General features: G+C 37.1%; 2 protein-coding genes across 2 annotated transcripts in view; both read right to left on the reverse strand.

Moving 5' to 3' along the window:
* Positions 1 to 22398, reverse strand: part of ADGRL4 (adhesion G protein-coupled receptor L4) — a 131519-nt gene that overhangs the window by 67820 nt on the left and 41301 nt on the right. Inside the window, exon 3 of the mRNA XM_049879595.1 lies at positions 2283 to 2435. Coding sequence (XP_049735552.1) covers positions 2283 to 2435 — 153 coding nt within the window. The remainder of the gene's footprint in view (positions 1 to 2282; positions 2436 to 22398) is intronic.
* On the reverse strand, positions 4119 to 5423 carry LOC126073213 (gamma-aminobutyric acid receptor-associated protein-like). Its single transcript, XM_049879597.1, has one exon. It carries the CDS (start codon positions 5344 to 5346, stop codon positions 4993 to 4995), a length of 354 nt encoding a protein of 117 aa, XP_049735554.1. The 5' UTR covers positions 5347 to 5423; the 3' UTR covers positions 4119 to 4992.

A 22398-nucleotide genomic window follows, 5' to 3' on the forward strand; every position in this document is an offset into this window, starting at 1 on the left:
GATTGCATATTTGATCAATTTCAGACTGCAGACATTGCTAAAAATATTCAATTTCTTCATCTTTGGCTGTAGTTGTTGGTGCATAAATTTGAATAATAGTTATATTAACTGATCTTCCTTATAGGTGTATGGATATTATCCTATCATTGACAGCACTGTACTTCAGGACGAATCTTGAGAAGACGCCATTGCTCTTCAATTTGTCATTTCCCTCAGTACACTATATGATTGTCTAATTCAAAATGGCCAATTCAGTCCATTTCAGCTCACTAATGCTAGGATATCAATATTTATTTGTTTAATTTCATTTTTGACAACTTCCAATTTTCCTGGATTGATACATTGTACATTCCACATTCCAATTATTAATGGATGTTTGCAGCTGTTTCTTCTCATTTTGAATCGTCCTACATCAGCAAATGAATGTCCAGAAAACTTTACTCCGCCTAGGTCATTAAGGTTGACTCTATTTTGAGGAGACAGCATTCCCCAGTAGTCTTTTGAGTGCCTTCCAACCCAAGGGGCTCATCTTTGGCACTATATCAGACAATGTTCCCCTGCTATTTATAAGGTTTTCACTGGCTAATTTTTTCCGAAGTAGGGGGCCATTCTTTCTCTCCCTCTCTCTCCTTTTCTATCTCCATAAAGACTGCAGCCTTGGAAATTCTATGAGGGGAGTTCTACTCTGTCCTATAGGGTCTTTATGAGTCAGAATCAACTTGAGAACAATGGGTTTGGTTTTTTGGTTATACGTTTTCTGAGTAAAATTTCACATTCTTATTTCCTGCACATATCTTAATGTTATAGTTCAACAAATAATTTGCTACAAATACTAATGATAAAATTATGGCTCAAAGGGATATCAATATTTTCTAGTATTTTATATATTTATATCCTTACATAGCTTGATTCAGGTTAATATGTGAGATTTAATTTTGTCATCCATTTAAATCTACTGTGGGAAGAACAATGCCTTTATAGATGCAAGACTGTGATTCTAGTCCCACCATTATCCTGAATGAGAGAACCTGGAGTAGCTATTAAGTTCTTTCAGCTAGAAAATGAGAATAAAATCTTCCTATTTGGCAGCAAAAGTATTATGATTCATAGGTATATGAGACTGAATGATTTGTTTGATATTGACATTGAACTGATTAATTTTTTTTGAACATTAACTCCTAACTTATCATGTGTTAATAATAATATGGCAAGACTTCCCTGTAGTTTACCAATTAGAATCTCACTAGGGAACTAATCAAAGGCTATATGGTGATCTAAATTTACTTGAATATATCTCCTTTATCTATCCATCTAAGCCAGTGGCAATGCATTATTCTTGTGTATGTTGCACATTGAGTCCTGAGTTTTAGTCTCATCTCTGCCCCTGGTTATGTGACTAAATTCTCAGGACCTCAGTACACGTATTAATTCTGTAGATTACATTTAACCATAATTAGTTATACTGATTATGAATCTGGCAATTTTTTAAAACCTTGATTAGGAAGATTTATTTTCCAAGTTAAAGTCTTGGCTTCCAAAGAATTTGCCTCTGAAAACTTTTCAGTAGTTGAAGTTTTTAAACCATCTTTTTTCCTCAGGCTACAATCCAAATTCTATAGGATTTGATAAGTCATATGCATGACCAAATTAGAAGAAACAGACATTTGCTAAATCTTCTAGACACTCTCTTCAGATTCAGAAAAATGTTTGACTTACTTAGAGACTGAACCGGAATTACTATCACTGCAGAAGTCATTTTATTTTCTCAATAGGAGTCTGGTTTTGGGAAAAAGTTAATGCAGATCTTAGGTGTGACTAACTTTCAGCTAGGTAGGAGCAAAAGCGCTAGGATAATCTTTTCATGGATAATGACTTTCTGAACACATTCTGAAAAAATATAGGGCTCATCTCAGAGTACGTGTTTGTAAAAGCATTAACACCTTCTGATACAAAGAGTAATTTTCTGTGTTAATACATTATTTTAAAGTTTTAACATTTATTGTATTTAACACCATATTAGACCTCATAGCTCTCTAATATATGTATATATATTTAAACTGCTTTATTTTCTCAAAAAAAAATTCTTTTTCTTACATCATCGGCTATCCCATTGCAACTGTGCATAACACAGAAGTGAAGGAATTCATGCAGTTTCTGAACGTGATTAACAACTAGGGTACAGTAAGAAACTGGCAGAACCTGGCCCCAATATCATATATTTTTCTGGCGAAAATATACATTGATAGACAGGCACATATTTTAAGTTAGAAAATTGAACTTACCTACGCAGTTCGTTCCATCATTAGTTATAAACCTGTCCTGTTTGCTGCTGGATCTGTAACCAGGTGCACACATACAGTAATAACTCCCTTCTGTGTTAGTACAATTAGCATTTTCACCGCAGGGCTGGGTCGAATTTTCACACTCATTATCATCTGTGGATATATCAAGTTAAAACATTTTAAAAACGCTACAATTGGCATGAATTCTTAGTATGTTCCACAAGTATCTGGAAATTTTGATAGCTGTGTAATTTAAAGTAATGTGATGTTTATTTCTAAGAAAACTTAACAATGCTAAAGAATCCACATTACACACTTGTTTTATTCTTGCTGATAATATCAAACTTTGTCATTGCAAATAAATATAGAATCTCTTCAAAAGCACTAAATATACTTAAGGTGTCTATGTTGGGATATTTTCCAAAATTTTATGTTTAATTTAATTACAGTAACAGTTAAAAAAATTTTTTTTGAATTTGTAATATTCTTTATCATCAGTCAAAAATATATCATAAGTTAAAAATGAAAAATCAGACATTACACATATGACATGCTCTTATCACGTACCATTAATTTTCATCATTTGCTCCCTAGAAGAATTTTGTACTACTTGTTCTGCAAACCCTTCATTTATTCCTTAATGCATTTATTTACAACTATATGCATTATTTTTTTTTTATATGCATTATATTGTGTCACAAAAGATTACAAAATACAAAAAAAAAAGTTACAGTGCTTACCTTCACATTCCTACAATTTATGAGAAAAGATATAGGTACCTCAACACTTTAAAACATCAGAAAGTAGGTTTATATTGTCTGTAAATGGAATAGAAATAAATGGAATAGAAAATATGTTCTTCTCCGAGGTGATTATGATGGGCTGGAGAAGAAGGAAAATATTTTCAGGTGATCTTAGATCCAAATTGGCCAAAGTAGGATGGGTAAGTAGTTAGATGGAGACAAGGTAGACCGTTCACTAAAGGAAGACAAAAAGTTGGGCAAAGGTGCAGGGATAAAGTGATTGAGACCTTTTTTTAAAAAATAATTGTTATTGTGCTTTAAGTGAAAGTTTACAAATCAAGTCAGTCTGTTACATATAAGCTTATATACACCTTACTACATACTCCCATTTACTCTCCCCCAATGAGTCAGCCCGCTCCCTCCTTCCAGTCTCTTCTTTCGTGACTGTTTTGCCAGTTTCTAACCCCCTCTACCCTCCCGTGTCCCCTCCAGACAGGAGATGCCAACACAGTCTCAAGTGTCCACCTGATACAAGTAGCTCACTCTTCATCAGCATCTCTCTCCAACCCATTGTTCAGTCCCTTACATGTCTGATGAGTTGTCTTCGGGAATGGTTCCTGTCCTGGGCCAACAGAAGGTTTGGGGGCGATGACCGCTGGGATTCTTCTAGTCTCAGTCAGACCAGTAAGTCTGGTCTTTTTATGAGAACTTGGGGTCTGCCTCCCACTGATGTCCTGCTCCCTCAGGGGTTCTCTGTTGTGCTCCCTGTCAGGGCAGTCATCGGTTGTGGCCGGGCACCATCTACTTCTTCTGGTCTCAGGAGGATGTAAGTCTCTAGTTCATGTGGCTCTTTCTGTCTCTTGGGCTCATAGTTATCGTGTGACCTTGGTGTTCTTCATTCTCCTTTGATCCAGGTGGGTTGAGACCAATTGATGCATCTTAGATGGCTGCTTGTTAGCATTTAAGACCCCAGATGCCACACTTCAAAGTGGGATGCAGAATGTTTTCATAATAGAATTTATTTTGGCAATTGACTTAGAAGTGCCCTTAAACCATAGTTCCCAAACCCCCGCCCTTGCTCCCCTGACCCTCGAAGCATTCAGTTTATCCCGGAAACTTCTTTGCTTTTGGTCCAGTCCAGTTGAACTGACCTTCCCCGTATTGAGTATATTGTCCTGATTGAGACATTTTTGAAGGTAAAGAAAAGCCTAATTGGGGAAGTACAGAGAAAAATCTTACAAGAATGTTATTGTTAGGTACCATCGAGTTGGTGCAGACTCATAGTGACCCTACATACAACAGAACTAAACACTGCCGGGTCCTGTGCTATGTCCACAACAGTTGTTATACTTAAGCCCATTGTTGCAGCCACTGTGTCAATCCATCTTGTTGAGGGTCTTCCTCTTTTTTGTTGACCCTATTTTACCAAGTATGATGTCCTTCTCCAGGGACTGAGATAGCTAAGTGTAGTTATATGGAGACAAGGAAGGCCATCTACTAAAGGAAGGTAAGAAGTTGGGCAATGGCACAGGCATAAAATGATTGAGACATTTTTTTTTTTTTTTTCAGCTTGGTGGTTTCCTCTTTATTGATATGCCTCCTACCTTTCCCCCCACAATTGCAGTCCCTTTCATCTACCCCCAAAATAGAAGGCAGTGAAAGGGATCGTTGGGGCTCTGAGCCCCTTGGGTGGTTAGAAAGGGAACAGAAACCAAACCAATCACTGGATGTGAAACTGACAACCAAGAAGACTGAAGCAGAATGGGAAAGGGAACAGAGAAAGGTGAAGAGAAAAAGAGAAAGGAGAGGTACTAGGGGCCATTTCCACTATTACCCCTCCTGCTAGGAGGGGTTGGAGAAAGCCTCAAGTGTTGTTTGAGCCTGAAGAAAGAGGAGTAGGTCAAGAAAGGGGGGGCTACCTTTCTCTTTGTAGAATGGGACCCCCCCCCACCTCAGGGGCAGCAGCTTCACAGATGGTAGACACTTTCATTACTGTAGGCAATGTATAGAAAGAAGTTTTCTTTGTGCTGTTCCTGGTATAGCTGACCCATTGTGGCACTGGTGGGTGGAATGACATTGTTGACAAAGAAAAACAAGGCATCTTCAGTTCGGAGATGAATTCGCTTCCGGATCAAGAAGTAGAACTGACCAACTGTGAGGTCAGAAGGCACCAAGTATTTCTTTTTGTCCAGATCTCCTATCCGAGCTTTGGGGGCCTTCTCTACTATCACCGGGCCCCGGTCCGGGTATTTCTTTCGGATCTTCTCGCCCTCAGAGCGGCGCTTTTCGAACGGATGCTCCTCTTTATACACGAACTTCATCCTCCTGGGGACCGGGCTGGACCGGGCTGGGCTGAGGGAACCCGGCGCGGGGCGGGGGGGAGTCGGGATCTGAGACACTTTTAAAGGTAAAGAAAAGCCTAATTGAGGAAGTACAGAGAAAAATCTTACAGGAATAAGTTGGTGTAAAACTAAGACAAGATGGAAAAAAAAAAACTGAGTTTATTTTCTCTTTTTAAAAGGGTGAGGTATATAATATTCAATTTGTACACAGGCTATTGAACACATATAATGAAAACTAAGAGTTGGAGATGTCTCTGACTCCTTTATAAAAATTAATTCATGTAATCCTTACATCAGTTCTATGAGGTAGGTAACATTGTTATTCTCATTTAATTGATGAGGAAAACAAGCCATAGAAAAGTAAAGTACCTTGCCCTACATCACACAGCTGTTTAGTTCTAAAACCAAGATGCAAACCGAGGTAGTTTGACTCCAAAGTCTGTTCTTTTAACTGCTGTGTTCTGCTGCCTCTCTGAGTATCGTTTGAACAGAAATATCTAATGAATTATGGGTGTATTCTGGGAAAATGAAGGATATTGTAAAAATGGTGTGGGGGCAATGCTGACCTCCTCCAACTTCACAAAGGGGAAGGATAATCAAGATCAACAGCTGAAGGCTGATTCGTATGAGATGGAGGTCAGACATGCCTCCTCTCTCCTCCATCTTTACCATCTTTACCAATTCTGACACCAACCGTCCCTCCATGGCATTCTCTACTTCTGTGCTGAGTTCAATAATTCATTGCAATGGCTACACAGAACTCACAAACAACATTCCCGATTATGGATTTTATTATGGAAGTAACACGCTACAATTCAGGTTGAGAAATGCTCAGGATACAGTCCTCCCATCAGAACAGTCTTTTCCCAGCCATGCTCATAGGCAGGCCTCTCCTGGGCCCTGGGCTTCTTCCCTGCTCAGGCAAGTGTCACAAAGCTCTTTTAGCTGTACCAATCAGTGCCAAGAGGCACTGTACTCTGCCAGCAAGCCTCCTGCTCAAAGGTACCCAGCTTTCTCCCTCCGTGGGCTAGGAAGCACACCAAACCATCTTCTGCCATTCTCTCCTGTTGCCATCTCTCTGCCACTGCTCCTTGCCTTATTATGTGTTATAGCTCTTTCTCTCTCTCTCTCAGTCTCCTGATTCCAGGGGCTTCTCAGTGCAGGGATCCTGGGTCCAAAAGACACACTCTGCTCTTGGCTCTCCTACCTTGATGGTGATGGAATCCTCAATCTGCTCTGCAATTGGCTCTCTTTTAAACCTAGTGGGATGACAAAACCGACCAATCCCTTTAGTGGGCCATAATTACCTTACATGCACAGTCCCACCCTATCACTAGTGTGGCAGTTATAAGACCATAGCAAGAAGGGCCACAGAAAAGCAATTCATTTCCCTGCAGGTATCTAGGTAGTGATTTCAGAAGGAAAATTTAAACTTTGTTTGCATTCTATTTTTAACAAAGGATTTATTTCTACCTGTTTATTTTAAACATTAAGAATATATTTTAAATATAGATCTTAATGACATAGATGGAGTAAAGCTTTTGGGACCTTCATTTACAGATGTGGTCTGACTCAAAATGAGAAGAAACAGCTGCAAACATCCATTAATAATTGGAATGTAGAATGCACAAAGTATGAATCTAGGAAAACTGGAAGCAGTCAAAAATGAAATGCAATGCATAAAATTGATATTCTAGGCATTAGTGAACTGAAATGGACTGGAATTGGCCATTTTGAATTGAACAATCATATGGTCTACTATGCCATGAATGGCAAATACAAGAGGAATGGCGTTGCATTCATAGTAAAAAAAAAAAAAAAAAAAATCAAGATCTATCCTGAAATATGGAACCCTGGTGGTGTAGTGGTTAAACACTATAGCTGCTAACCAAAAGGTCGACAGTTCGAATCCACCAGCCACTCCTTGAAAATCCTAGAGGTCATTTCTACTCTGTCGTATAAGGTCACTATAAATTAGGATTGACTCAACAGCAACAGGTTTTTGTTTTTTTCCTGAAGTATAGTGCTGTCAGTGATAGGATAATATCCATACACCTACAAGGAAGACCAGCTAATATGACTATTATGCAAATTTACACAGTGACCAGTAATGCCGAAGATGAAGAAATTGAGGATTTTTACCAACTTCTGCAGCCTGAAATTGATCAAATATGCAATCAAGATGCATTCATAATTACTAGTGACTGGAATGGGAAAGTTGGAAACTAAAAAGAAGGATCTGTAGTTGGAAAATATGCCTTTGGTGACAGAAACCACTCTGGAGATCTCATGATAGACTTTTGAAAGACCAACGACTTCTTCATTGAAAATATCTGTTCTCACAACATACATAGTGACTACATACATGGACCTCACCAGATGGAATACACAGGAAACAAATTGACTACTTCTGTGAAAACAGACTATGGAAAAGCCCTGCATCATCAGTTAGAAGAAGGCCAGGGACCAACTGAAGATCAAACCATCAGCTGCGCATACACAAGTTTAAGTTGAAGCTAAGAAAATTGAAACAAGTCCATGAGAACCAAAATACGACCTTGAGTATATCCCACCTGAATTTGGAGACCATCTCAAGAATAGATTTGATCCATTGGACACTAGTGACCTAAGGACTTGTGGGATGATATCAAAGACATCATACATGAAGAAAGAAACAGGTCATTAAAAAGGAAAGAAAGAAAAGATCCAAATGAATGTTAGAAGAGATTCTGAATCTTGCTCTTGAACACAGAGCAGCTAAAGTGAATGGAAGGCATGATGAAGTAAAAGAGCTAAACAGAAAATTTCAAAGGGCAGCTTGAGAAGGCAAAGTGTTATACTGAATTGTGCAAATACCTGGAGTTAGAAAACCAAAAGGGAAAAACAAACTCAGCATTTCTAAAGCTGAAAGTACTAACAAAAAAATTCAAGCCTTTAGTTGCAATACCAAAGGATTCTATGGGCAAAATACTGAATGGCCCAGGAAGCATCAAAAGAAGATGAAATTCATATACAGAGTCACTGTACCAAAAAGAATTGGTTGACATTCAACCACTTCAGGAGGTAGCATATGATCAAGAACCAACGGTATTGAAAGAAGAAGTCCAAATTGCACCTAAGGCACTGGCAAAAAACAAGGATCCAGGAATTGACGGAATACCAATTGAGATGTTTCAACAAACAGATACAGCCTGGAAATGCTCACTTGTCTATGCCAAGAAATTTGGAAGACAGCTACCTGGTCAACAGACTAAAAGAGATCCATATTTGTACCCATTCCAAAGAAAGGTGATCCAACAGAATGCGGAAATTACCAAACAATATCACTAATATCACACTCAAGTAAAATTGTGCTGAAGATAATTAAAAAACGATCACAGCAGTACATCCACAGAGAACTGCCAGAAATTCAATCTGGATTCAAAACAGGACTTGGAAGAAAGGATATCTTTGCTGGTGTCAGCTAGATTTAGGCTGAAGCAAAGAATACCAGAAAGATGTTTACCTGTGTTTTATTGACTATGCAAAGGGATTTGACTGTGTGGATCATAACAAATTATGGACAACATTTCGAAGAACGGGAATTCCAGAGCACTTAATTGTGCTCATGAGGAACATGTACATAGACAAAGAGTCAGTCATTAGAATAGAACAAGGGGATGCTCTGTGGTTTAAAGTCTGGCAAGGTGTGTGTCATGACTGTATCCTTTCACCATAATTATTCAATGTTTATGCTGAGCAAGTAATTCAAGAAGCTGGATTATATGAAGAAGAATGTGGCATCATGATTGGTGGAAGACTCATTAACAACCTTCAATATACAGATGACACAACCTTGCTGCAAATGAAGAGGACTTGAAGCACTTACTGATGAAGATCAAAGACTACAGGCTTCAATGTGGATTGCACTTCAACATAAAGAAAACAAAAATCCTCAGAACTGGACTAATAAGCAACATCATGATAAATGGAGAAAATACTGATGCTGTCAAAGGTTTCATTTTACTTGAATACAGTCAAGCTGCAGTCAAGAAATCAAAGGATGTATTGCATTGGGCAATACCTAGTGGGATGACAAAACTGACCAATCCCTTTAACTGGGCCACAATTACCTTACATGCACAGTCCCACCCAATCACTAGCGTGGCAGTTGCAAGACCATAACGAGAAGAAAAAAAAAAACAATTCATCTGTTTCCAAAGACTTCTTTAAAGTGTTGAAAAAAAATAAAACAACTGCTAAAAATATATCCAAACAAATGATGGCTCAACACAATAAAAATTATTTTCTGCTCTTTTACATACCAACTGATAGGAAATTTCTTCAATGATATGGGTGCCCATTTTTTGCTCCATCTTATGGCTTCACCATGCCATAGAGTCTCCACGTTATCTGTATTCAGGTGGGGTGCTTAGGTGAAATAGAGTATGAAAGTACATCCAGAAGGGTTATGGGCCATGCCTAGAAATGGCCCACATCACTTTTATTAACATCCTATTCACCAGAATTCATTAAAATGACCACACCACATAACTACTAGGGGCAGTCCCTTGGTGAAACAAATGGTTAAAACAGTTGGCTGCTAATTGAAAGGCTGGATGTTTCAGTCCATTTAGCGGTGCCTCAGGAGAAAGGCCTGGCAATCTACTTCAAAAAAATCAGCCATTGAAAATCTCATAGACTACAGTTCTACTCTGACACACATGAAGTCGTCATAACTCAGAATTGATTGGACTCAGATGGCAATTGGTAAAACTACTTAGGAGGTTTGGGGCTGTAATTCAGATGTTTGCCCAGGAAGAAGGGAGAAGAGAGTCTGAGAACCCAGCAGCCTCTGCCATACTTATATATAATGTAGAGTAATGCATGACATATAGTGTTTAAAAATATAATGCAGTACTAAATACGAATATGGGAGAACATCATTCAATTTTACCAGTTGTAAAGAAAAATCATTTTATTAGCAAACTTAGATTTTATCAGCAAACTTACAATTGACATGTTGATGGGAACACACGATGGAAGATAGCCCTACATTTTAGAAGTTGTTGTAATTTTCTTAATCAGTAAATGCCATTTGGGTCTAGTATATCAATTAATGGCTTCTACTTTTTTTTTTTTTACCTTCCCTAGGCCAAACGTTTACTTTATGTTTTTATATGTATTATATACTTTGGACATGTTATCAGGAGGGATCAGTCCCTGGAGAAGGACATCATGCTTGGTGGAGTGGAGGGTCAGCGAAAAAGAGGAAGACCTTCAACGAGATGGACTGACACAGTGGTTGCAACAATGGGCTTAATTGTGAGTGTGGCTCAGGACCACGCAGTGTTTCATTTTGTTGTGCATATGGTCTCTATGAGTCTGAACCTACTAGAGGGCACCTAACAACAAAAATATATGTATTATACGCCACCCTGGCGGCTTAGTGATGAATTGCTTGGCTACTAACCAGAAGTTCAGTGGTTCCAACTCGCCAGCTGCTCCCCAGGAGAAAGATGTGGCAGTCTGCTTCCATAAAGACTACAGCCTTGGGAGGAACCCAGGGTGGAGAAGGGGAGAGTGTTGACACATCTAGGGTTGACAACCCATGTCACAGAACAATTTGTGTATTAATTGTTGAATGAGAAACTAACTTACTCTGTAAACTCTCACCTAAAACACAATTATTAAAAAAAAAAAAAAAGTAGATTACAGCCTTGGAAAGTCTATGGGGCAGTTCTACTCTGTCCTACAGAATCGCTATGAGTCAGAATTGACTTGACAGCAATGGGTTTTTGTTTGGATACGTATTGTATGTGTTTTTATTTTTATGTATGTTTTCAAATTGCTTCGGTATTGTGGTTGTCGTGTCCATGATGGGCAGCACCTCTACCTTCCAGAACCTGAGCATCTATCTGGGAGAACAAAGATGTAAACAAAGAAGAGCAGTGAATCAAAGTGGGGGTAGAGGACTGCAGGACAAATCACAGAAATGACAGAACCATTCATTTTACTTGGTTTGGAGACGAGGTCAAGAAAAGTTTCATTGAGTCTTAAAAGGTGAGGTTTTCCAGCATTATACTCTTATTTATTCTTCAGGTATAATTTCATATAATATGGAGTTAAAAAATGCTAAGGAGATAATGCACTTGGCTCCCTCTTACCCCTTCTCTGTCTACTGGTTAGTTTCCTAAATTTTAACTTCCTCCCAAGACATGACTGACAATGCTGTCTGAGAGTATTAGAACGCAAATAATTATTGCCATTTATTAAAGCCTCCCAATGACTCAGGCACCACACTAAGCACTTCATATCCATTAGCTGATGTGTATTTTAATCCTCACATAAACCCTATGAGGCAGACATTATTCCCATTTTACAAATGAGAAAACTGAAGCATAAAAAGTGAAAGTACCTTGCTCAAAAAAAAAAAAGGCACCCATCTAACAAGTGGTTTAGTTTGATTCAAGCCTAAGGCCGTCTGAATGTCAAAGCAATCTCATTTTTCTTAAATACTGCATTATAAAAGGGGTTCATAGTAGTAATAACTATCATTTATTGAGTGTTTATTATGTGCTAGTCACTGTGATAGAAGATTACTATAAAATGGAAAATACATAGTGCCTACCTCAGAAGGCTGTTAAGATGATTAAAAGAGTGGATGTGCAAAAAATACTTAAGAGTGGTGCCTAGCATAAAGGAAAAGAACTATATGTCTCTTATTCTAATTAAAAAAAAATATTATTCTTGCTATTTAAATAGAAATGTTATCCTGTTGCACCCATACTTAAAATTCTTTAATAGCTGACTGTCCTTTAGCATATAAGGCCCTTCATAAACTAATGAGATTGATTCCTTCTTTATGAACAAGTGAGCTTCTAAAGTCTGGAAAACAGTTTAAAACACTCATCCTTATGCATACATGATAATAAAAACATTTGTAAAGAGTTTATAACTTAACGGTCTCAAAATGCCATTAGTATGGATAGGATATAGCAATATTGGGAGGAAAATATCAAAATTAGTTCCCCATGATTCAATTTTTAAAATTCCAATAATTTAATGCTGCTCATTTTGACTCTTGGAAAGAATGAAGAAAAGGAGGAATGAAAACAAAGATGATTTGGGATGCCATCACCCAAAGATGACCATTCATCCTTTCAGGCACCTCCATTCTAAAGATAACTAAGATGCAGAATACCCACTTCTGTATATGCCTTTGTACAACACCAGTTTATTAGCATTTTTCATAAGCATTATCCTCTGCCATTAAAAGCTATCTGAAACGTCAGTACAATGATATCGCTTCTTTTCATAATGTGGGCATAGTGTAATTTATTTTGCAACAGATCCCTGGAAACAGCGCCCCTAATATTTAAAGCCTCACCCTTCATGAGGTTGAAAGCTCGACAAATGCAAGGTCTTCATTACTAAGAAGATTTCCCTAAATTTAGATCTATCTCCTGGTGAAACTAGATGGATTCTGTGTGAAAGCCCCTTTCCTAGGCCTAAGACGGGCCTAAACCGAAGACAAAGGAGGCCAGGGAGCAGCACCCTGTGTGCCTGTCCCTCTGAGCACATACCAACATCTCTCCCTTTGGCACACTTCTGTTTCAATTGATTGGAAGAATGAGTTTAAGAGAAAAATCAGCCAGCCCAAGAGAAGCAAGAACATTTTCTCCAGTGTATACAGAAGGGCTAGTTCAGGCCTCCCACCTAAGACTTTTTTCATGTTGTGGCACTAGAGACCTTCCTACTTTACCATAGGTACCTCCTAGTAGGTTTGAGTTCTAATCTGTGTCTCATCGCATTGAGTGTTCTAATCCCTAGCATGTGACTTGATTTAATCTTGGTGAAATAGAAGGAACAATGGTAAGAGAGGGGAGAACAGTTTTGAGCTCCCCTAGAAGCCAACGACCTGGAGGCACATAAGAACGAGGAAAATTTGGGGACTTGTCAAATAACTCAGAATGGAGAGAGCAAAGGCTGAGCCCTCAAAGGCTTGTACAGGCCAGGCAGATAACCTAAAATTTTGACACTACCCAGTGTCAGAAAGTACAGGGTGCTGTGGCTTGTAATACTAGAAAGTACACACCTCACCTAAAGGACTTAAAATTTAAAAAATGTGAAAAGCATATATTTAAAACACTTTCTTCAGATTTAGCATTTGGTCAGCCATTGCTTCCCTGAAGCAACGGTATATACGGAGGTTGGAGGAATAGAGGGAAGATGCTAAAAATAAGACAAGAAAGAAAGAGAAATTGTGAATGGCCTTATATAAAATGCTGAAGAGTTAATACTTTATTAACATTTGAACTGACTCAATGGCAACGGGTTTGCTTTTTTTTGAATTCTGTATGCAGAGATATACAACTATATATGGCTATGCCTATATATATATATCAAGAACCTGACAGATCTATTTATGCATATAATAGAAATTAGACTAGTTCATTAAAATTATCTGAAAGTAGCCGTCAAATTGAACACAAGTACTTAAATCAAGTTAAAGCAAAATATTTCACTCACATTGGGTTTGATTCAATCATTCAGTTACTCAAATATTTATGGAGTTTCCAAGCTCCCAAATGTGAACATGTCTATACTGGGAAATAAGTAAAAATTAATCAAAAAGTCAAGATCCATGCCCTGCTGTCAGAGTTCACATTCTAAAGGCAAGTTAACACAGAAGCATATAATTGAGTTTTTATTAAAATAAAAGTTTTCATTTTTTATCTCTAAATTTGACTATCTTCCCAGCATTCTGGGAGAAGTTTATATTAACTTTAAAAGGAATTGTGCTCTCAGATCAGTTATTGGCAATATAAAGAATGATGAAGGTTGTATCCCTGGTGGTCTATGACTGCAGAAATGATATGCAAAAATACAGAGAAAGGGGAATCACTAGGTCTGGGGTATTGGCCAAGAAAATGAGCAGCTTTATACCACCTGTGTTTCTAAAAATAAATTAATATACCAATATGTTATTTAACTCACAATACATTTTTACAGTCTTAGTGATACATTAAAAAGCAGAGAAAACAAAGGTTGGTATTGATTTTTGTGTTTCTCCCTACTGTGTGTTTTTGAGCTTTTTACCTCTTAGCTTCCTTATCGAGAATTTGGAAATAAAAATACATACATATATATATATATATATATATATATTTCTTTAACTATCTCCCAATCTTCTGGATTTAATATCCAATATGGACAAATTCCCTAATGGTTCAACTCAAATCTTTTTCTGTGAAATACCACTTATCTGAAAGTAACCTCTTATCTGAAAGTAACCTCCTATCTTCCCTCAAGACAGTGGAAATAGGCAAGAAATTATCTTTGTGAAGGAATATATAAACATGAATTACTTAAATAGCCTTAAACTTTCCAATGTCCAGCTTTATAATAATTAATCTTCAAGGAGAAAGTTGCTTAGGATGGATGGATATAATACAGGAAAGTAAAAGCCTACTTCTTTTGTGCTCAGTGTTAATCCCCATTGTTCAAATCGATTTACCAGTTGTGTTGCCCACTCTCTGTACCTCTATTCTTAATCTTCTTTTTGGGACTTATAAAATGCTTGGTTGCATTATGATGTCCCTTGAAATATTTATTGTAATATAGTTAAATTGGGTATAAATTTTTAAATTTTATTAAAACATTCAATAAGGAGAAATTTTGGCATTATTTCAGCAAAAATAAAAAATCTTACTGTCTCATTTGTAACACAGTGAATCAAGCACTTCATGAACAAAAGCATACATATACCCTGTAACTTACAGGGATCAATGTCTACTGGAGAACATGGAAAAAAAGACCCAAATTATTTAGTGTATGTAACAAACAAAAGAGGTATTTAGTGGTAGAGTGGTACCTCAGAGGAGGAAATCACTACCTTAGGTCATTTTCAGGATAAAGGGTGAAGAGTAGTCACAGAGAAGGATTAGCAGAGAATGTGATGCTTAAGCAAGGCTTGGAAGTATAAGCAAGAGAATAGACAAAAAAAAAAAAAAGGAGTGGGTACCCAGGAATCCATTCAGGCCAAGAGAATTGCTTATCAAAGCCAGGAGGCCTGTAGCAGCATAATTTAGAGAATTACGTTGTTGAACACTGGGTGTGAGAGTAAAGTCTTTTGGGCAACAATCTGGGCAAGTAGGCCTGGTCTAAACTAAGAAAACAAATGCTAAGAATTTGGGACTACATCCAGTAGGCAAAGGATGACCATCAACAGATTTTAGGTAGCACGCAGATAAATATGGCTGAATTTGAATTTCAAAACTGTTTTTTCAGTACAATATAAGGAGAACTAGCTAAGATTCAGGTAGACCTGGTAAAAAAGAACCTGGTAGAAAGCGTAAAATATGAAGAAGAATTAATCAAAACTGGGGTCAACAAGAAAGGCGGTGAGATATATTTCAGAAATACTCAGTTTTTAAAAATCAGTGATTTAGGCAGAGAAAGAAAAGTGGTTAGGATTAACTCGATTAGCCACAAACTGAAAAATACATTATCTAGGTGATGAATACATGCAAATCTTTATACTATTATGTTTTCTTTTGCATGTCTGAAATTTTTTTTAATAATAAAATAATTTTAAAATATGAGTACCAAAAAAAAAAAAAAACAAACCAAACAGTGCCGTCAAATAAATTAATTGGATATGAGTTGGGAGGGGAGGGAGGAAGCAAGGATGATTCTCAGATTCTGACTTGGATAGAGGAATTTGATGGATGAACTGATTCATTACCAGGACAGGAAGCAGCAAATGAGGGGACTTATTCCAGAGCTAAAATAATGAGTTCACTTTGAGCATGAAAAGATTGAGGTGCCCTTATAATATTCAGGCGAGAGTGTCGACGACAGCTGAATATATGGGTAGTGCAGCCATAAATACTCTAATCACGATGAGAAACTTAAGACTCTTCTCTTTTAGAGAATGCCAGAATCAAGAGCATGGCATTTACTAGACTCCAGTGCAAGGGCAAGAGGGCTGCACTCTTCCTTTGCACTTGAATAAACTCGCTCTCCTTCTGACGACACCTACTTCCATTTCAGTTTAAATGAACTTGACTGTGAGCACTGCATGTTGTTTTGCGTTTTCCTTTTCCTTTTTTTTTTTTTTAATTTTTTCCCTTTGTACGCTTTTCTTTAGGTTTGCCTCTTTTTACCAACTGAGTGATAAAGTCCAGAGAACTGAGTTTAGGAAGTGAAGCTACAGAAAAGGGGCCAAGGAAGCTCCTTAAACTGTTTTTCTCCTTAATGCTATTCTCAGCATTAATTGACCAAAAGATACTTTGCAGTTTCACATGCTTCAGCCCAGTTTACCAGAAAACCACACTGGAGCTTAAAATATTAAACAGCATTCAAATGTCTGAAATATCCTTTCTCAATGTAGTTTTGGGACTTTTGTTCCTGTGGTTTGTGGTTGGTTACTTGTTTAGTTATCTTGGGTTTATATCAACAACTAGCTCAGCATGATTTACACCCAATAATCAGAGAGAGAAAACACATTTTTCAGGCACTCTGCTAGATAGATAGCTCATTTTATTTTATTTAATCTTTACAATAACACTATGATTGATGCTGTATCCATTTTACGTGTGAGGAAACTATAACTCAGATGGATTAAATCATACTAGCTTAGGGAAAAGAAATCTAGTGGACAGAGTTTTATATTCAAGACTGTCTGGCTCCAACGGTCAAGTTATTCCTTTGTTAGAGAATGAAGTATATGCTTTGTCATACACCTTCTGAACAAAGCAAGGACAGAGGGCATCTAATTCTCCAAATTCAAGAGTCATATTCACATATTTGCAGCAATAAACAATATGATTATATTTATTTTCTACATGCAATAAAATAGAATTTTACTGGATTTAGATAGCATTGGCATTCTAGATCTAAACAAGACTTGGTGTTCTGTTTTGTAATCAATTGACTGCAGATGGGGGAAAAATAATTTAGAAGGAGAAACTATTATTGGTGGGGACCAAATCGATTATAACAACTTGAAAGCCTCGGAACTTTAACAACAGGAGCACTCTTGCACACATTTTCCCTTTGGACATGATTGCTGCCATTGCTTTGTAAATTTGAACACTAAAATGACTATAACCATTATGTGTTTCCTTGTGAAACAGGCCCTCTGTGTCAAAGGTGGAGCAACAAAGAAAAGCTTCTTTTTGTTTCCCCCTATTTCTCACCAAGCCCTCCTGGTGGGCTCATTTGCTTTCAGTAGCACTAGCAATTCTCTATTCATATGGAGCACTCTAATAAATTTAGAAAAATCATCATTATTAGCCTCCTTAATTATGGACTTTCTATGATCTGTATTTTTCCTGTGAATACCAAGGTGAACACATAGGTAAGGAGGTAAGGGTGAAAGAAAGGTCAGCAGAAGGGAGAGAAATAAAGGAGAACTACAATGAAACTAGAATGGGTTCAGTCAGTCAGGAAAAGTAATGGAGTTATTGTTTTCACGATGGAACTGATGTCATTACCATCCTCCACCTAAGAAAAGGAAAGGTACCAGAGGAAAGAAACGGAATTATATCTTTCTTTTGCCCCTCTGGGAATTTCTTCTAGTGCAGAGCCAGAATGTGAGTATGATGCACACATAAACCACCCCTCCACGTACACATTCTCACATATGCCGAGTTATTGATCTAAAAAACGATGAAGAAAATAAATAATCCAGTACTGAAGATACACTTTTCCACTTTGCATTGTTGATTATAAAACAGATGTAAACTCACGTTCCCAATGACTTTGAATGGTCCAATTTATTTAAAAAATTGGTCAGCTACATAAGATGCTAAATGTTATAATTATCAAGGCAAAGAAAACAGATTTATACAAGAATAAAATATTTGAGTGAGATTTTATTACGATTTTTCAGTTTCATTACTGGGAGTGTGTTCTTTAGGCTGTTTTAAGCAGCAAGTATCATTCCTAGGCTTTTTTAAAAGGAAAAATGTGTCTTTGTAATATTTAATACTTCATAAAAATTTTGTGCAGTTAAATCTTTAAATCACAATCAATTTACTTCAATGTGAAACATGAGTTAGGGATCTATTTCTCCAAAAATAAGCAAGTCGTTTCATCATCATTTATTGAATAATCACTCATTCATTCATCCCTGAGTTGAAATGTGACCTTTTTCATACCCAAAATGTCCTTATTGTACTTGGCATAGTTTTTAGAGCTTCTCTTCTGTCCATGAGTTTTTTTTGTAACTTTATCACTGCTAAATTAACTTATTATTAATAAGACCTTCTTTCTTTGATTTTTAAGATGTACCAAATTTTAAGACATCTCAATAATTTTTGAAAAGCAAACCTTGTATTCAGTTTGCACTTATTAAAACTTCATGTCTTTGTCTATAAAACTATACAGTACTTTCCTTAATTTATCATAAAGATTAACTTTAATCCTTTTTTACATTCTAATATTCTATATTATTCTAATATTCTAATATAATTTAGAATCACCCTTGACATCTAGAGAGCCTGGTGGTACAGTGGTTAAACACTCAGCTGCTAACCAAAAAGTCGGTGATTTGAAACCACTAGCCGCTCCGAGGGAGAAGGATGTGGCAGTCTGCTTCTGTAAAGCTCACAGCCTGGGCAACCCTATGGGGCAGATCTACTCCTAATATGTCACGAACTACACTTTGAAAAGCACAAATCAGCTCAAGTCACTTGAGTCTATTTAGTGCGAGTTTCACAATCTATAAAATACTACTTGTTGATGACCTACTGTATGCTAGGTGCCAGGCAATGCTTTTCACCAGCCCTCACAAAAGAGTATCTAGCCCTGATGTCCTTGATACGGCACCAGCATAAGGGTTGGGAAAATGAGCCCTTCTGGGGTCGACACATCTTTGCAGGCCTATGACAAGGTAAGCACACGGAGTGATCGCACCAATTTGAAAAAGCATCTCTTCCTTTGAACAAAAGTAGTCCAACACCATGGTGCAAGGCTTGGGGAGTAGAGCAAGGGCAGAGTTTCAGGCTCTAATTTAACCAACATTTATTGCTCCCCTGCTATGCCTCAGTTTGCAGCCCTTTGTCCTCCTCCTTAGAGGTCACATTCACTTTTCTGTGCTTTTCTAGTACTCTTGAGGAGACTCCCACATGTTCTTGCCACCCTTGATTTCTCTGTGCATTTTAATTCAATAACCACTAGATATTTCCACTTATCTCTCCCAACATTCCCCTATGTTAAATATGGAAAGTTTTAACGCATTATCTTCTTCTTCAAAGATAGCAGCCTTTTGTCTTCCTCACGTCCTTTTTATCCAGACCATCATTTCACCAGTCCTCGCACAGACCCACGTTGAAGATGTCTTTGATTCCTCCTTTGCCTTGTCTTCTCCATTCAAGCAGACACTTCATCTTGACAATGTCAGGTGAATATCTTTTTCTTTGGCTTTTCCCATAAATCATCAAAGTTTCTTCAAGAATTATAGTGAAATGTCATTTATATATTGTTTTCCAACTACACATAGGAAAGGACACTTTTTTATTTGTCTAAAAATACAGAACTTTAACTGCAATAATTTTTTTGTCTCTCTGATAACATGTTCTTTCAAATCTGACAGATATCTCACTATGCAGAAAATAAACTTACAACAGTGTGGAAGATACATATAAGATTCCTGACTACATAAAATTAATCAAATAAAAATTTTTATTAATATAAAATATGGTGCCTCTCAACTTAAGAAAAATCACCATGGACGCCTACCTTTGCTTAAGAAAACTTGGTATTTAAAGCTATGATGTGGGTGAAATATTGTTTTCCTATTTTGTTATTATTAAATATTCTTTTTAGAGTTTATTTTTACAAGTTGATGAATTCTTTATAAATCCATTCTCTCTTTTAAACTGTGAGATTTTCAATGAAAAACATCATAAATTATTGGTATTTAGATCTTCAGACTTGAGTACACACCTGGCATACAGTAGTTGCACAACAAATACTTGTTCAACAGGGGAACCACAATATGGAGTCATCTTTTTGTATCTGATCATGTCAAATACCTATTATTGCCGAGGGGTTTAAAACTTGTTATGGGATTAGTTAGAAATATAAATCACACTAGTGCCCCACACTGCAACATAGAAGCTGTGATGCTCAACAGGCAACCCAAACTCCTTATTTCCTTTGTCCCTACCTGCTTTGCACCTTTGTATACTGGTTACTGTCAAGTCTATCTGGACTCCCGATGACCCTGTGTGTGCCAGAATAGAACTGTGGTCCCTAGGGTTTTCAATGGCTGATTTTTCAGAAGTAAAAAAAAAAAAAAAAAACCGGGGCTTTCTTCTGAGGTTGCTCTGGGTGGACTCAAACCTCCAACCTTTCCATAGCATCCCAGCACATTAACTGTCTGTACCAGCAGGGGACCACACCTTTGTATACTTGTCTGATTTCCTACCTGACCTCAATCTCTGAGCCCAGAAAGGAGATGCTGCCTAGTCAGGAGCAGCCTCGAACCCAGGGTGCTAGCAAGATGATCTTTATCTCTCTTTTGAAGTTTCTTTAGAGAGAGGAAAGCCTCCGATTGGATTTGTATTTGGGGTATACTCTGTGACTCTGGAAAAATGAATCTTGTATTTCTCTTTTTTGTACTAGCGAGATTAAATATGACATTTGTTTACATTTTAAGACAAATCTGCCTGTATCCTAAAGCATGTCACGAAACTATTCCCTTATCATCTGTGTCTGGCTGGTCCCAAATCATCATTCATTTGACTATTTTACGTGATTCTCTCATAAAATCAGATGAAAATAAATTTACACATAAGAAAGTCAAGACCTCAAGAAATAATTAGAGCACATAAAGAAACACTGTTTTATGGGGCATATAATCAACATATGGACATTTCTGCAATTCTTAGAAGAGTTCATTGATTTAAAAACTACTGCTCTTCAAAAAAAAGGTATAGGTAATTTATAGCTATTTAAATGAAAATGATACCAAGTCATCAAATACCTGGCTCCCAGCCCTAAAATAATTGCCTAAAGGGTCAGTTAGAAATTGTTTTCCTCCATCAGTTTTGCAGCCTTATTCCACTGGTTGAGTACACTGAGCTGTGTGAAGATGATTTAGCTAATGGTACAGACCCTGGAAAAAGACATGATGCCTTATTTTCTGGACCAGTGATCTGGCCCAATATGGGATGGCAAAACTGATTATATAGCTTGAGATATGAATACTTAACAGCAAAGGAGACTGACTCAAAAACTTTGTCCAACTCAAAAATGAATGTTCAAGATCAGAATGATACTGATATTACTGTAAATTGTACATTTCCTTATCACCATAGTGCTTTTCTCGCTCAACATATGCAGTTACTGCATTTTTTTATGTTTAATAACAGCCTTTTATGACAAGCCACTGAAGGCTTAGAGCTATCTCATTTTTATTTTAGACACTATTTCTGATCAAAGTACAAAACAGAAAAGGTCACAACAAAAACCTTAGAATTAAGTTGTTTACAACGCCACACATGACGCAAAAATAAGAGAAAACAGCAAGGACACTCTATGCCATTTGGATTAGGCTGCATCTCTACTATCTACTTAAAATGTTTTTATGTTTATTTTTTCCCTAGTGCTACTGTTAGCAATGTCACTTCAAAACCTAATAAACTTCTTCCATTTAAATCCTTTCTTCCAAAAATTTCTCATCAATCATAGTAAAAATGTACTCTGTCATGGGGTAATAGCAAATTGGCATGCCAAAAAGGTATCCTCTACTGCTCATCCCCCCTTATCTCTACAGTGAGCAAGGATGACAGCCAATTTATTAGTGGAGATATTGTTAAACTCATCAAATAAAATACTATTGTCTGTTTCTGTAATGTTTTCTGTTATGGTATCCAAGTGGTTTCTTTCAAAAGCCCATTTAAAGGTGGCCATGATAGCAGTTAGCTATGCCTAATGACTTTGTTATACAAACTTATTGACAATGGGAACTTCTGAGTTAAGGCTAAATGACTAGATATTTTGGGAGAGGAAAGATGTATAATCAAAACACAACTC

Source organism: Elephas maximus, chromosome 3 (genome assembly GCF_024166365.1).
Source record: "Elephas maximus indicus isolate mEleMax1 chromosome 3, mEleMax1 primary haplotype, whole genome shotgun sequence".
Lineage (NCBI taxonomy): Eukaryota > Metazoa > Chordata > Mammalia > Proboscidea > Elephantidae > Elephas > Elephas maximus.